At 45.8% G+C, this 16,553-nt stretch overlaps 1 protein-coding gene across 6 annotated transcripts in view; it reads right to left on the reverse strand.

Annotated features, from left to right (window-relative positions):
- Positions 1-332: 332 nt before the first annotated feature.
- The window catches only part of SEPTIN6 (septin 6), an 81,285-nt gene continuing 65,064 nt past the window's right edge, over positions 333-16,553 (reverse strand). Inside the window, exons 8-11 of one of the 6 annotated variants that reach the window (XM_079764523.1) lie at positions 16,136-16,268; positions 10,992-11,182; positions 8,620-8,664; positions 3,492-4,444 (exon numbers count right to left, since the gene is read on the reverse strand). In XM_079764523.1, the coding sequence (XP_079620649.1) occupies positions 8,661-8,664; positions 10,992-11,182; positions 16,136-16,268 (328 nt within the window). In that variant the 3' untranslated portion in view covers positions 3,492-4,444; positions 8,620-8,660. The other 5 variants (XM_079764522.1, XM_079764520.1, XM_079764519.1 and 2 more) reach the window with 5 other exon arrangements.

Below are 16,553 nucleotides of genomic sequence, written 5' to 3' on the forward strand. Positions count from 1 at the left end.
ACAAATGTCACTTGACTTTCTCTTCCGTATTCGGAAATGTTTCCTAGTGGCTGTAGACAGTCAACCCACTGAACCGGAGAATTCGTGTTTAAAAAGAAAAACAAACACTCAAACGAAAACTTGTGAACAGCACTTCCACACCCACAGCTGAGGTCTCCTGCCCCAGTCACTTACACTTGGGTGAGTCATCCTGCAGTTGTCTCTCTGAGGTTACACTTGGTCCATTCTCCAGCTCTGACGGTTCTTTGCCTGCCTTGTTAGGCTAGGACAAGACATTTCTATTTAAAATACCATGTAAGTCAGGAGAGAGCTTCTTGCCTGGACACAGGGACACATGAACATTTGCTGAGTGTGTAGTGTGTGTGTGTTTGCACACGCGCGTGGGGGGAGAGGGAATTGGTTGGTTTCTGGTTTGAGACAATGTGGAACCCTAACTCTTCTATAATGGCAGTCTTCTCCTTTAGACTTAGTGCAGCTGCTGAAGACAAGATTAAAAAAAGCTGGAGAGGGAGAGAGAAAGAGAAAGAAAACATGAAATTAGCCAAAGAAAAAGGATATTCAAAGTAAGACAGGGCGAGGGGAAGGGGCAGTGTGAGGCAGAACAGATTATACTTGCAGAAGACAGGTTAGAAATGGGGTCACTGACGGACCATCACCATCCGGAAATCTGCTGACAAGGGTTTAAGAACAACACACACCAGTTTAAAGCTTCTTGTTTTAATTAAAAAACAAGCACATAGTAACAGCCACGTGGGAATACCATATGATTAAAACGGGAAACGAAAACAAAAACAAAAGTGATCTGCACTGCAGCTAGGAAAAGCAAACTTCTTGGCTTAAGAAATGAGGTGTGTGCGTGTGTGCACACATGGGGATTTTTCAGGAGAGCCATTCCATTCCAGAATGGAAAAATAAAAGCACAGACCATTTCTAATGACTGGTTTTGTATCACCAGAAGTAAACAGAGTAGTTAGGGTATTTTTAAAAAAACAGCAACAGCCTGGCCGGTGTGCCCCAGTGGTTGAGCATCAACCTATGAACCAGGTGGTCACAGTTCGATTCCCGGTCAGGGCACATGTCTGGGTTGCTGGCTCGATTCGATTGTGCAGGAGGCAGCCGATCAATGATTCTCTCTCATCATTGATGTTTCTGTCTCTCTCTCCCTTCCTCTCTGAAATAATATATATATATATTTAAAAATAATTAAAAAATCAAAAACAACAACACTTTTATTAATTAGAAAGCCTTTTCACTGAAGGGGAAAAAAACCTTTCTGTCTTACAGTGAGAAAACTACCATTAATCAATGTCACCCCAATCAATACCATAAAATAAAAAAAGAAAGAAAACTATCCAATAAAATAATGATTTTAATTCTTTTCAAAGTGTTAACTTCCTAAAGGCTTTATGATCACTCACAGGTTAGATTTTTGTTTACTAAACTTTCTTGATTATGAGCATCAGCTAGGGCACCAGTTAAACATATGCATGCCTAGGCCCCGTTCCAGACTTCTAGGAAAGCTGACCAGCTAACAAGTGCTGGTGACCCCTTCTGCCAGCAGAAGCACTCTCTTCAGGAGCTGCTCTGGGGTCTTCAGCTTTGCCCGCCCCTACCTATCCATCCTTGAATATTTTTCTATGGGAAAAAAATCTCAAAGGCCCTCTAAGAGCAACTATGCAGTTTCTCTGAGCATCAAAAGACCTTGTCTCAGCCCTAGCTGGTTTGGCTCAGTGGATAGAGTCATTGGCCCGCAGACTGAAGGGTCCTGGGTTCGATTCCAGTCAAGGGCACATGCCTCGGTCCCCGGTGGGGGGGGGAGTGTGTAGGAGGCAGCCATCAATCATCATTGATGTTTCTATCTCTCTCTCCCTTTACCTTCCTCTCTCAAATCAATAAAAATATCTTTAAAAAAAAAAAAAAGACCTCGTCTCCAGCAACATGAACAGATTGAAGCCCTTTGTGAAATGGATCTGGAGTCAGGAGACACTGAGTTTGGCCTGGCTCTACCAAGAAACAGCACTGGGACCTCTGGCAGGTCCATTCACTTCTATGGGTCTCAGTTCTCTTATGAAAAAGTGGTGCCTGACCGGCATGGTTCAGTGGTTGAGCATCGACCTATGAGCCAGGAGGTCGTGGTTCCATTCCTGGTCAGGGCACATGCCCGGGTTGCAGGCTCGATCCCCAGTGGGGGGCGTGCAAGAGGCAGCTGATCAATGATTCTCTTTCATCATTGATGTTTCTCTCTCTCTCCTTCTCCTTCCACTCTGAAATCAATAAAAATATATCTTTTAAAAAAAGAAAAAAGTGGGTCATGTCTGTCTTGTGGACCAAAATTTCTCCCTTAATACAAAATCCTTCCTAGGCTCTGAAGGTCTTTTAGGCTGCATGGCTCTAAAACTTTTGAAGTTTTCAGAGCTCTTCCTGCCTCAAGTACTTAATCTGTAAACAAATGCAAATGAGGGGGCTCTATTTGTGACACAAATAATTACCCAGAGGGGATAGAAAACAGTTGGTTGTTTTAAGTTTGGGATTTGTGCAGAAGCGTCTGTGAAACTGGACTGGAAACTTCAAAGCTGCAAATAAGAAGCCTTTCTCCAGAAGGCTTGACAGCCCTAACTTAGCATCTCTCCGAGCTACTGGCTGAGTATCCAAGTTCTTTTTCTTTTTTTTCAAACTGCTAAGCATAGAGTCTCCTAAAAATGCTCCATGAGACTTGGATTTTTCAAGAAACTAGCTTAAGCTTTGGCAGCAACCCCTTCCTTTTTGCCTGTGGCCACTAACAAATCAGTGACTCACCAAACAATACATACCAAAGCTGTACTCTTGCTTAACCAACAAGAAAAGGTAAAGTGTGCATATGTTTGCTTTTCATTTTTTCTACTTTTTGCTTCCTCTTATTATCTAGTATTGAAGATAGAAACCCTCTTCCCACGCTCAACTCTTCAAAATGGCCTATTTGACATAGCCTTGATAGACTGTGTTTCCAAAGAAAGTAAAAAAAAAAAAAATACCCTCAAAAAAATAAAAAGAAGTTCGTGGACAGTGCGGGTGACACTGGAAGGCAGAACCCAAAAATAAGAGGTGATGCTTGAAGTGGAAGTACATGGTAGGGGCAGGGGACCCAGCTTCCTGGCACCGCGAAGGAAAGCTGTCAGTTAAAATAGGAACCTTGGCTTAAAAGGCTAAATGGAGTCCAGTCCAGCTGTAGCCGGGAATACTATTCAGTACACAGCCATAGATTACTGCAAAGGAAGGGCAGAGAAAGGGCGTGTTAGCCACAGAGTATTGCCAGCTCACCTCCAGCTCTCACTCTCGCACTGGCTAAACACCAAAGGCCACTGTGCCTGACAGTGGAGCACTCTCTACATGACCAGAATTAGGACTGGAATATTTAAAAAAATATCAAATCCTTAGACTGCAGATAAAATTAGGGACCTTCTGAGGATTAACACTTCTTTTCTCTTCTCCAGCTGAAAGGTCCACGTCTTCTCATTGGGGGGGTACATGCAAAATACAGATTAAAACTCATCACATTCACCAAATAGACAGGAAGACTCATCAAAGCAGAACTGAAAACATTGATTCTTTGACCACTCAGTTTGACAGTTTATGATAAGGGTTATTGTACCTGCTACTGGCCCTGCTTTGGGGGGATGGTGTGGACCCTAAAGGAGATTACAGAGGAGATGCCCAGACACCTCAGAATTCCTTAAGCCCATCATTCAAGACACTAGGCTGGCAATAATATGCAGGTTTATTTCCCCTTCTGCATCTGTGGGGTACTCGGAGTTATAGGGAGAGGAAATTTATGCTATTTTCTTCAGCAGTCATTTTCAGGGGTGGGGGGCGGGGGACTTGGTGTAAACTTATTCTGGATTTTTAACACAGCTTGGGTACAGTTACCTTGAGTGAATCAAAACTGGAAAGGGCTGGGCTGGGAGACCAAAAGGAAAAGGCATCAAAGGATCTCCTTCTGCAGCCCTCTGAGAAGGAACTGTGGCTCTGTTGGGAGGTGGCGGGTGCTCAGGGAAGCCCAGTGACTAGGGGCCAACAGGGAAAGCCTTGTTGACTGGTGCTTACCCAGCCACGGTGGATGCAAATACCTCGGGGAAGCAAGCAGCCATCAGAGTTCGAACAGGGAAACTGGCGGTGGAGAGTAGCAGATAGGACCCCTGAACAAGTTACACTCTGGCAAAGTTGGAGATGGGGAGTGGCTGGCTGGGAACACTAGGAGGGGAAGGGGGATGCACGATGCATCTCTAAGCCACAGAACCGCCGGCTTCTTAACCAGAGGCCAGACACCATCCTCAGACTCTCAGGCTTCTATAAACTGGCAGGAAGAGAGGAGAGGGCACGGGTTGTGTGCACCCAGTCGTGGTAAGGGGTAAAGATAGGGAGGCCCAGCTCTGTTGTGCAGGAAAAGAGCATCTACAGGAAGCCCAAACTGAAAATGAAAAGAGAAGTTGGGTTAATGAATGGGTGGATTAATGTACCCCCCAAAAAAGGTTAGAAGAAAACTGTTTGTCATGGTGACTAGTAGACAAATTAGAATATATAGCTATGTTAGATGGTCTTAAGGTTCTATATTGCATTGGCTCCTGGGAACATGCTTTCTCACCTGTACACCCACACACACACACCTCTGAGTGGCAGCAGTAGTGGTATTAGCTAGCAAAATAATTGCCAATAGTCTCAAGAAGACATTCTCTCCTTAATTACTAGGTCCTGGCTAATGCCCCCCACCCAGACACCTTGTGCAGGAATACCTTCAGCAAATGTCCAGGTGGCCTCAGGCTCCTGCATAGAGCACCAGGCTCTCAGTTATTAATTGCCTTGTCCCATAGGGAAAGCAGAGGAGGTTGAGGTTTCACCTCAGGTAGCCTTTGGAGCAGTCCCAGTCAGCTAAGTGGTACCCTGGGACAAGAGCTGTTTGAGAAGTGTCTGGTTCAGACCACAGTTATCTGAAAAACTGAACTACGGAAAACCATTATTGGTTTGTGTTCACATAGCACTTTAACCTTTTTTTTTCCTATTTAAACTTCATCCTTGTGACATAAACAGGGCAAGTAGTATCCATCCCCATTTGACATATGAGGAAATTGAGACACAGGGAAATCAACTGTCTTGCCCAGATCACAAAGAAAAAGATGCAGCCAGAATCAGAGCCTGAAACCCTTGGCTGTTTAATCACACCACAGTGTCCCTGAGAATGCCTTGGCTATGGATCTAAGCCCCTGTTTTTTACCTGCAGAATACATTTAGTCCATTAAATAAAGACTATTAGATATTTGGGAGGGATAGTTAAAAGCATATGCATACGTATGTACAGTCACTTTCTCAGAGTTAATACATCCAAACACCTCAACACCACACACACACACACACACACACACACACACACACACAGGAATAGCAATATACACCAAGAATTAGGAGTTCTACATTTTTAAATAGTTTTTCCCCCATATGTTTTTAAATTTATTTCAGGGAGGAAGGGAGAGGGAGAGAGTGATAGAAACATCAATGATGAGAATCATTGATCAGCTGCCTCCTGCACGCCCCCAACTGGGGGTGGAGCCCACAACCCAGGCATGTGCCTTGACTGGGAATTGAACCATGACCTCCTGGTTCATAGGTCGATGTTCAACCACTGAGCCACACTGGCCAGGCAGGAGTTCTACATTCTTGTTCCAGTTCTGCCACTAACTCACTGTGTGATCCTTGTTCAAATCTATTAAATTCCCTGCTCCTCTATGTACTCATTTTGTCAACAGAAGATTATTCCTTCCATACCTCACATGACTGTTGTAAGGCAAAAGTGAGATATCATGTGGAAAAGCACTTTGAAAAGTATTAGAATGTTATATGAATGCTCCTTTCTTATTTTATTCTTTGCCTAATTCCTAGGGGAATGGAAACCTAAACTACACAGCAACAGCCTATTTTCTGTGCTTCACAGGAAAGCTGACATATTTTGATACACGTACACTCTTCCCTATACTGTGTACCCCCAAGAGTCAAGGGCCAGTAACCATTCAGATATAGTATCACAACTGAGTACAGGTCACAGGAGTTATTTTCCATTACAGTTTCCGACAGCTACAAGTAGTGCCTCAAGCAATTTCAAGATCAGTGAGGAACAGTAAGCCTCACTCAGTTAATAAGAGGTAGACTTTGTGATCCACCCCATGAATGAGGGCTGCCTTTGCTGCTTTCGGATCCCAGGGAGTCAAGGCCTCCCTCCCCTATTTGGTTTGGAACTGCTTTTGTGGTCTTCTGGGGAGAAGCCTGCGGGAAAGAAACAACCTACTTGGGTTGAGGTTGGCTGTTCCCGCCATTTGCTAATTGCCTCTCACCTATAAAGTAAGGCTTTAATTATAGTTTTGCCAGAATTCATTTTAGTAATGGCCACTAACAATGGTTCACTCAGGGAAACCTGAGCCAAGCTGTGTCAAACCACATTAATTCAGTTTCATTAACTGATAGCTAACTTACCAGAATACATACTGTATTTTCCGGCGTATAAGATGACTTTTTAACCCAGGAAAATCTTCTATATGCCCAGTCGTCTTATACGCCTGAAAATACGGTATTTTCTCCTCTCCTCATTGACAATGGGGAACAAAGAGGATGCACGTGAACTGCGCTTCTACAGGTGTAAGACCCTTTGCAAGGCACTGGGACCACAGCAGAGGACAGACACTCTAGGAAGTGAAAGTCTTCCTTAATGGAAACCTGCTGTTTAATTCCAGTCAACTACCAGGGGCTCTAAAGACTTGCCTTTAAGCCAGACAATAAATCTTTCCATTGTTCTTTTAAGGTTGTTTCCTTTGGCCCAATTTCATGGGGCTTATGTTTCAGAAGCCTCTATGGACTTCCTCTTTGGAACTTGCTTGAAAATAGGATGTTTTGCCAGCTGCCCAAAGTCCCCAGTGCAATAGCTGTGGCACTATTTGGTGATGAACAGCAGGCTCTCCATTTAAATCATAGACTAGCCGTGGCTGGTTTGGTTCAGTGGATAGAGCGTTGGCCTGCAGGCTGAAGGGTCCTGGGTTCGATTCGGATCAAGGGCACATGCCCGGGTTGTGGGCTCAATCCCCAGTGGGGGGCATGCAGAAGGCTGCCAATCAATGATTCTCTCTCATTGATGTTTCTATCTCTTCCTCTCCCTTCCTCTCTGAAATCAATAAAAAAGTATTTTTTAAAAATCATAAATTACATTGGTGAGTGGGGAGAAGCCCTCTCAATATTTTATATTCCCTCCCTGATTCAAACAAACCAAATGTAAAGGCATTTATGAGACAACTGGGGTATTCTGAACACGGACTAGGAATTTTATGTTAATGATTTGCTAATTTTGTAGGTATGTTAATGGTGGCATTGTGGTTATGGTGTTTTTTTTAAAGAGTCATTATCTCTTAAAGATACATGCTAATGTATTTGCAGATGAAATAATGTGGGTTTTGCTTTATAATAATCCAGCAGGTTTGGGCAGCTGGCATAATAGATGAAACGGGATTGACCCTGTGTTGACAGTTGCTTGGGGGCCAGGTTGTGGGTATCTGAGACTGCACTGTACTATCTTCCCTCTTCTTTTGTTCCTGTTTGAAGGTTTCTATGGTAAAGTTTAAAAATAGTAATAAGCTTAATATGGTTAAGTTAACCATATTCATTTTCCCTCCCTATCTACTACTTGAGTCTACTACAGATAGAAGGTGCTTAATCATTGCTATAATCAGCCTATAAATTACATGATGCCAGGGACTGCTTTATCCTTTTCTGTAGATACAGCTTGCAGCCCTCAGGAACCCATCTTATCAAAGGTAGGTGTTCATGAAGCTGGTACTTGTAGAATTAAATGTAAGGAACTTTTCTATAATATCTGATAGCTCTTCAGTTTCTTCCACTTTCATTATGGTGTTGGGGGGTTACATAACTAAAGGAAATTTGAGAATTTGAACCCTCTGGATAAAAAATAGACACCAGCCTGGCTGGCACTGCTCAGTGGTTAAGCATTGACCTAGGAACCAGGAGGTCACAGTTCGATTCCCAGTCAGGGCACATAACCGGTTGTGGGCTCGATCCCCACTGTGGGGCGTGCAGGAGGCAGCAATCAATGATTCTCTCGCTCCCCCTCCCTTCCTCTCTGAAATATATATATCTATTAGCCACCAGAGGGAAACAGAGAAGCAAGTTTCCGTTAGTTTGGAACATTCCCAACCCGGAGGTTAATGCCACTGTGACAATTGCAGGACAGGGCTGCTGAACCCAGCAGTTTCCCTCCTCACTACAGCCTAGTTAATTTTGAAACTAATAATTAAGGCTCTTGAAGGAAAAATGGCCAAAACTGAACCTCAAATATTAACCCACTTATGCTACCCAGCTGTTCTGGCAGCAGAAGTCTGAAAATACCTGGCTTTTAATCAGGCAGGCAAGCACTGCACATGTACACTTGAAACCACACCAGACTTCTTCTTAATATTCTAACTCACAAGAGGAAACCAGCTAGGACAATGAAGCAGCTTCTTTTATGATGAGATATGTGTATTGGGGGGTGGAATTTGGGGAGATATGTTCTAGGAGCCACTGCCAGGTCTATTTAGAGTTAATAAAGCTTACCAGGACCCTGGGTCTCATGCAGCATGCAGCAAACAGCAGAGTTAACTGTAAAATAGTTAAGAGCTGATGAAGATGGAGTGAGCTTGAAGGAGAAATCAAATATTATGAGTTCACACCAATAATGAAGAGTTAGAGGTCAAAGGAGATTAGGAGGAGTAGGAGGGGAGGGTGGGAGGGTGGGAAGGGGGGCTGGTACTCTTTCTTAATCTCTTTAAGGGCAGCCAAAGGAAATTCTAAATATGTGACTCTGTTATATCCAACCACCATCTCTCCAGAAAAAATGCTTATCATCTCCACTTCTACTCTCATACCCCACCACCGCCATCATCACTATGGACCAGAGGGACACAGGTGTCATGATGGGTCTTCCAGAAGTTAGCTGACTGTAAGGAATTATATAAGAAGCCCAGGCCAAGGGCCATCTACACATCTGGAAGTAAGAAAGAGGGCAGTCTATTTGGTCAGGTTTCCACCCCCTCAGAATAGTAAAAGAGTACCTCCACCAACCCCAAATTTCCCTAGAGACTGTACAGAGGGTCTTCTGCCTGGAGTTGGGGGGATATCAAGTAATTTGAGGCAACTGGGGGGAAACCTGGTCTGGGATAAACTTCTACTAACACCAGAATAGAGAATATTTAGAGCTTAGTGTTTGTCAGTGGGGTCTGAACAAATGAATCTTCTAATTCCTACAAGCAAGCTGTTCAACTACCCCAGGGATCGAGTTAACAAATACCAAAGGGCTATGAAGGCAGCAGGTTAGAGCTGGAAGACAAATTTAGACCTTTCTGATCTTAAAAATAGGAATCCATGCCTGCTGGCGCAACTGACATACTGTGACTGATCAGTTAATATGCAGTGTTTCCAAAGAGGCTTCTTTTCTGGCTAGTTGAACTTTATCCATTAAGTAATACCAAAAAGAGTTAATTAGTCAGTGAATTTGACATATAGTGTTATGGTTCACTAACAAAAATCTTTAGACTAATTGGTGAAAATGTTCAAATTATATTATGAATAATGAATAATCGAATTGGAAAACTGAGTGTCTTCAAATATATTTTAATACTGTACAAAAAATCACAGTTTTATTCCTAAGTGATGAGCCAGGCACTGAGGAAAGGAAGATGTTTCCTCCTGGCAAATATCCAATAGTTGAGCCCTGGCCAATGTGGCTCAGTTGGTTGGAGCATCGTCCTGTGTACCAAAAGGGTTACAGGTTCGATTCCCAGTCAGGTCACATACCCAAGTTGTGGGTTCGTGTTCTGGCCCGGGCATGTACAGGAAGCAACCTATTGATGTTTCTCCCTCACATCTATGTTTCTCTCTCCCTCTCCCTTCCTCTCACTCTAAAAAAAATCCAATAGTTGGATCAGGAACAAGTGGCTAAGAACAGAGGGCAACAACCATGGACATCTTTCAGATCCTCAGGCCTCTTTAATAAGGACATTGCCTAACACTCCATCTGAGGGGTTCCCTAGGCACACTGCACAAACAACTTCAGAGCCCAAGGGACCACTGGGTTTTTTCCTGCTGTTGTATAGGTCCTGTCAGAAATGCTTTTCTCTTCTCTGGTTCTGGGATGAGGAATGGGTTGGGTCAGGATAATCGGCCCACATGGTAACCAGGAGCCCATGCTATCCTGCCTTACCAAATACCAGGGGAGAGAGATAGATTGTAAAATCATTCCCCAGGTTGAGGATGGGGCACCTAGAATATACCAACATCTAAAGGCTCCCCACCAAGTTCTTAGTTGTACCCCAGGCCAGGAACAGCTAAGCAGTCAACAGGATGGACAGTAAAGGGGTGAGAAATCAGACCTGGGCTACAGCCTTCAGCAGCAGCAGTTAAATTCTGCTGGCTGCAGCTAGTGAGAACTGAGGCAGAGAGAGGGTTGGCCTGCAGGCACGAGAGTTCACCTCAGGTATGGGGCGAGCAAGCGGGCGAGCACGCCTGGGAGCCCAATTGATTCCAACCTCTCAGACTCTCTCTCTCACCACCCTCTACCTGCCCTCCTTTTTGTTTATCTATTTCTTACAACTTTGTAGTGTTTATTGTTTCCATACTTCTTCTTTCTACTCTCTCAGATTCCTTTTGCTTTTCCTCTCCTTTCCCTCCCTCTCCTCCTACCTGAGTTTGCAGGACTTTCCTACACAGGCCAAACAGAGGGGGCTGGGCTTCTGGGACCTATTCTCAATTGCCCAAATTCAGGAAATCCAAAAATTGTGTGGGAACATGGAGACCAGTTATAGGCACCCAAACTGGTCTGACAGCCTACAGCTCACCTCTCTGCTGCCCATCCTTCAGACCCCTCAGCCTCCAGGTCCTGCCCTGAGGAGCAGAGAGAAGCCAACACCCCAGAGCAACCTCCCACTTACTTTTTCTTCTCTTTGTCCCTTTTCAGAGTCTGTGAGCCTCCAGCCTGGGAGCCCTGGGACTGGAGCAGCTCGGCCGCTGACTTTCTCTGTTTGAAAGCGTTCACTTCATCATCCAGGGATTTCTTCTTATCCTCCAGCTTCTTCTTCTCATCCTGGTGTAGTTTCTTCAGACGGTCAAACTTCTCATGCAGCTGGCAAGAAAGCACATGGAGTGTGGGGGGAGTCCCCTGTCAGCAGCTCCCAACTGAGTTGAGTCCAGGGCAACAGGGGACTGGCAGGGTTGCAACCCTGCAGGAGCCCAGGAACTGAGGAGACATTTCTGCTAGAGACAGCTATGATGGCACCAAAGGTCTCCATGTTCTGGATAGTCCCCTTCTCCTGCCGTTTTACCTCCAAATTTCTGCTCCTGAATATGGTCAGGGAACTGTGCATTCTGCTTAATCAAACATTTTATTTAAAAGAGTCACCACATATGGTTAGTAATAATCCTATCCTATATAATAGAAGCCTAATATGCTGTGTCCAACCGTTTGTTCGACTGTTCTATCAGTTGCTATGATGTGCACTGACCACCAGGGGGCAGACGCTCCAACCGGTAGGTGAGCTTGCTGCTGGAGTCCAGCTGATCGGGACTGGGCGAGACAGGCTGGACATGCCCTGGAGCCCGCCCTGGAGCCCTCCCTCGGTCCCTCCCCAGCCCAATCGTGGACCAGTGGGGTCCCTCGGCCTGGCCTGTGCCCTCTTGCAATCCAGGACACCTCAGGGAATGTCAGGGAACCGGTTTCAGCCCAATCCCTGCAGGCCAGGCCGAGGGACCCCACCAGTGATCCGTGCACCAGGCCTCTAGTATCAGTTATAATAGTATAACATTTATTGAGTGCTTATTGTAGGCCAAGCACTGACTTTTTAAAGCACTTTATATGTATTAACTCATTTAATCATCACAACACTCCTATGAGATAGGTTCTGTTATTATCTGCATTTTATGTGGTGACAGAAGTTAAGGAATTTGCCCAACCAAGATCCATCCATTCTATAGAGGATTATAGAGTGAGGTCTCCCAACATGTTATGGGTCCTGCCGTTTCTTATCCCCTCCAGTCAGGGAGGATCACCATGGAGCACAGAGCAAACTGAAGCAATGCCAAAGCTGTTCAAAGGAAGTGCTTGGCCCTAGCCAGTTTGGCTCAGTCGATAGAGTGCTGGCCTGTGGACTGAAGGGTCCCGGGTTTGATTCCAGTCAAGGGCATGTGCCTAGGTTGCAAGCTCAATCTCTGGCCCTGGTTGGGGCACTTGCGGAGAGGCAACCAATCAACGTGTCTCACATTGATGTTTCTCCCCCACTCCCTTCTACTGTCTCTAAATATCAATGGAAAAATATATTCAGGTGAGGATTAACCAAAAAGCAACAACAACAAAGGAAGTACTTGTTCTTGGACATGAAAGGAGATTTTAAAAAGTTTTATAACATGGCATAAGTGTGGAGACCTCAGCTTTGACCAAAGAGAGGTTTAACTATCCCTGAATAGAGCCAGAGACCAGCAAGAATATTCTGGTGTGCTGTTGTGGTCAGTGGATCAAGAGGTAGAAATGGGGCCCAACCAGTGTGCTCAGTGGTTGAGGTCGACCATTGAACCAGGAAGTCATGGTTCGATTCCGGGTCAGGGCACGTGCCTGCATTGCAGGCTCGATCCCTGGTAGGGGGCGTGCAGGAGGCAGCTAATCAATGACTCTCTCTCATCATTGATGTTTCTACCTCTCCCTTCCTCTCTGAAATCAATAAAACTATATATTTTTAAAAAATAGGTAGAATTGATATGAGATAAACTACCCTGAATAGTAGAGCAGACCAAGCATAATTTCACTTTCTTTTGAGGATTCAGGAGATGTTGGGATTCTGTAGCACTTGCAGCACACCATGAAGAAGGTATTTGGGATTGTCACTTGGTAAGGGATGGTGGATGACAGACTCGCAGGGTAAGCCAGCTTTTATTAGTCATTGGGGTAGGGGGATGGAAGCTCTGCCAGTCAGTTGCTTTCACTTGGCTTTTGTCCATTGGTTTTTCATTCATTTCTCTTTGAGGTTCCCTTACCCCTCCTCCTAAAAGTACTGGGTGATATTTTTCTTTTGAAAAGTGAATTGAAGTAAGATCAACAGCCTTGTCCTGGACTTTATTGATAACCCTAGAGAGTCACAGCAGATTACAGGGAAAGATACTTGGGCAGTAATTAAGTGCTTCTCTTCATCATGGGCTCTGAGGCCCAGAGAGTGAAGCAGTTGTTAAAGTCACCAAAACTGTAGCTGAGGCCACTTTAATCAGGCAGCAGTGGGTGCATTGGTAGGGGGACCTGGAATACAAGGCAATAGTTGGAGGACTAACTGCACTCTATTAGGCACGACTTCAGTAATGAAAACCCCAGGGGGACCATCAAACCTTAGTTTACAAACTCTCTAGATGCGCACAGATGTTTCTTTAATGCCACCATGAAATGGAACAAAATATCCAAATGACTCAGGAAGTGCCCAGCTGTTACTGTTTTAGGTTTCAACAAGGTACCCAGGATTGCCTGGGACCATCTTTCCCCATGGCCGTCAGAGAGCAATTGGGTTGGGGCAGGACAGCCAAGAATCTGTTTGCACCTGACCTCAAGGGGCTATGTGAGGTCTTTTGTTGTTGTTGTTAATCCTCACGAGGATATTTTTCCCAATGATTTTTTTAGAGAGTGGAAGGGAGGGGGAGAGACTGAGAGAGAAACATTGATTTGAGAGAGACACATTGATTTGTTGTCTCCCGCACATGCCTGACCGGGGCGGGGATGGAGCCTGCAACCGAGGTATGTGCCCTTGATGAGAATCGAAACCGAGACCCTTCAGTCCACAGGCCGATGCTCTAACCACTGACCCAAACCAGCTATGGCAAGCTCTTTTTTTTTCTTTTCTTGAAATAAGTTTATTGAATTTCATTTTATGTTCCTTCCATATGTCTTAATGACAAGCATAGTATACACTCATGTTTTATTCTTATTTACTTTGGCTTATGAAATTTAGATGGAAGAAATCACCAACTAGTTAAGTAATATTTGAACTTTGATTCTATGTTTCAAAGTCTTTTTTGTTGTTGTTGTTAATCCTCACTGGAGGATATATTTTTTTAAATTTCTTTATTGATTAAGGTATCACATATTTGTCCTCATCCCCCCATTCCCATCCCACACCCCTCCCCACACATGCCCCCACCCCCCTGTTGTCCTTAATCGCTGGTTAGGCTCATATGCTTGCACACAAGTCCTTTAGTTGATCTCTCCCCTTTACCCCCACCCTCCCCTACCCTCCCTCTGAGGCCCGACCATCTGATCCATGCCTCCTTGTTTCTGGGTCTGTTTTTTTTTTAATTTCTTTATTGATTAAGGTGTCACATATTTGTCCTCATCCCCCCATTCCCATCCCACACCCCTCCCCATGGATGCCCCAACCCTCTGTTGAACTTAAGCATTGGTTAGGCTCATATGCATGCACACAAGACCTTTGGTTGCTCTCTCCCCCCTCCCCCCACCCTCCCCTATCCTCCCTCTGAGGCCCGATAGTCCGATCGATGCCTCCTTGTTTCTGGTTCTGTTCTTGTTCATCAGTCTATGTTGTTCATCATTTCCCCTAGATGAGCGAAATCATGTGTCACTAGAGATATACTTATAAGAATTGAATGTGCGACGAGCAATAATAGTTATGCTGACAGGCAAATGAATCAGTCTGTAGTGAGTTTCTTTCTGGTCCAACAGTTCTTTTGAGACCCAATATCAATGTCCACCAGTTCCTTATGAGTACATGTCGGCACTGACCCCTCAGCTCTGGATGGTGGACAAATGGTGGTAATGCAGGTCCGACTCCCTCTGGTTTGGTCTCGGCCGGACCCAGGGGCACGGCTTCACCCGGATCCAGGGGCCCACGGCCTCACCCGGACCCGGGGCCAGGCTCACCCGGATCCAGGGGCACACGGCCTCGCCCAGACCCAGGATTCAGCTTCATCCGGACCCAGGGGCGTATGGCCTCACCCGGACCCAGGGGCGCGTGGCCTCTCCCGGGCCCGAGATCCAGCCTCACCCAGATCCAGGGGCACACGGCCTCGCCCGGACCCGGGCTCCAGCTTCCCCCGGACCCAGGGTCACGTGGCCTCACCCGGATCCAGGGGCCCACGGCCTCACCCGGACCCGGGACCCAGGCTCACCCGGATCCAGGGGCCCACGGCCTCACCCGGACCCGGGGCCAGGCTCACCCGGATCCAGGGGCCCACGGCCTCACCCGGACCCGGGGCCAGGCTCACCCGGATCCAGGGGCCCACGGCCTCACCCGGACCCGGGGCCAGGCTCACCCGGATCCAGGGGCCCACGGCCTCACTGGGTCTGTTCTTGTTCATCCGTCTATGTTGTTCATTATTTCCCCTAGATGAGTGAGATTATGTGCTATTAGAAATACACTTATAAGAACTTAAAATGAGACAAGCAATAATGGTTATGGTGACAGGCAAATGAATCAGTGTGTAGTGAGTTTCTTTCTGGGCCAACAGTTCTTTTGAGACCCAGTTTCAATGTCCAACAGTTCCTTATGTGTACATGTCAGCACTGACATTACAGTTCTGGATGGTGGAACAAATGGTGGTAATGCAGGTCCGACTCTCTTATGACAAGGTCTTGACTCTTGAGCAGTGCTGCCCAATAAAACTTTCTGTGGCAATGGAAATGTTCTTTATCTGTGCTGTCCAATACGATAGCCACTAGTCACATGAGATTGAGCATTTGAAATGTGGCTAAGGTGACTGAGGAAATGAGTTTTAAACTTGTTTATTTTTAATTAATTTCAGTTTAAATAGCCACATGTAGCTAGTGGCTACCATATGGACAGTGCTGCTCTAGAGGACTAAGTAACACGGAATGAGAAAACATCCCGGTCTTGGGGAATGAGGGATCAAGAAGACAAAGATCCCTCACAGCTCCCTCTGTGCCAGCCGAGGCAGGGCTACAGATGCTGTGTCCCATTTCTTCCTGGAGGCTGCAAGGCTCTGGCTGGCAGTGCTCTCAGGGCAGAAGCTCCTGCCATGCCCAAGCTCAGCTTCCTTTTCCTTCCCACCTAACACCTAGGCTCCCATTTACCTCTTTCTCTGCCTCTTTGAGTTCAGCTTCTTTCTCTTTGACTCTCTGCACGAACATCTGTCTCATCTCCTCTTCTTTTTTCTGGAGCTCCCCTAGGAACTCATTCCTTTTGGCCTCATACGTCTCCTGCAAACTGGGAACATGGTCAGGTTAATTCTCCTGCCTTTGGAATGGCTCCTATTGGATGAAAACTGACCCCAATGATCCTCCCTGGGTTCCCCCATCCTCCCCTCCCTGATTTTGGGAGGGGTGCAAACACAGAACCACAAAGCTGTGGGCAGCTGGCTTGGCATGTGACAGCAGAATCACAGGGCAGCTTGAGGGTGATGGAGCAGTCCTGGTAAACTGGAGAGATATTTAGAACTGGGAGTGACTTAGAACATCTGCCTCTATGCTCTCATTTTACAGGTGAGGAAAC

Source organism: Cnephaeus nilssonii (genome assembly GCF_951640355.1).
Source record: "Cnephaeus nilssonii genome assembly, chromosome: X".
Lineage (NCBI taxonomy): Eukaryota > Metazoa > Chordata > Mammalia > Chiroptera > Vespertilionidae > Cnephaeus > Cnephaeus nilssonii.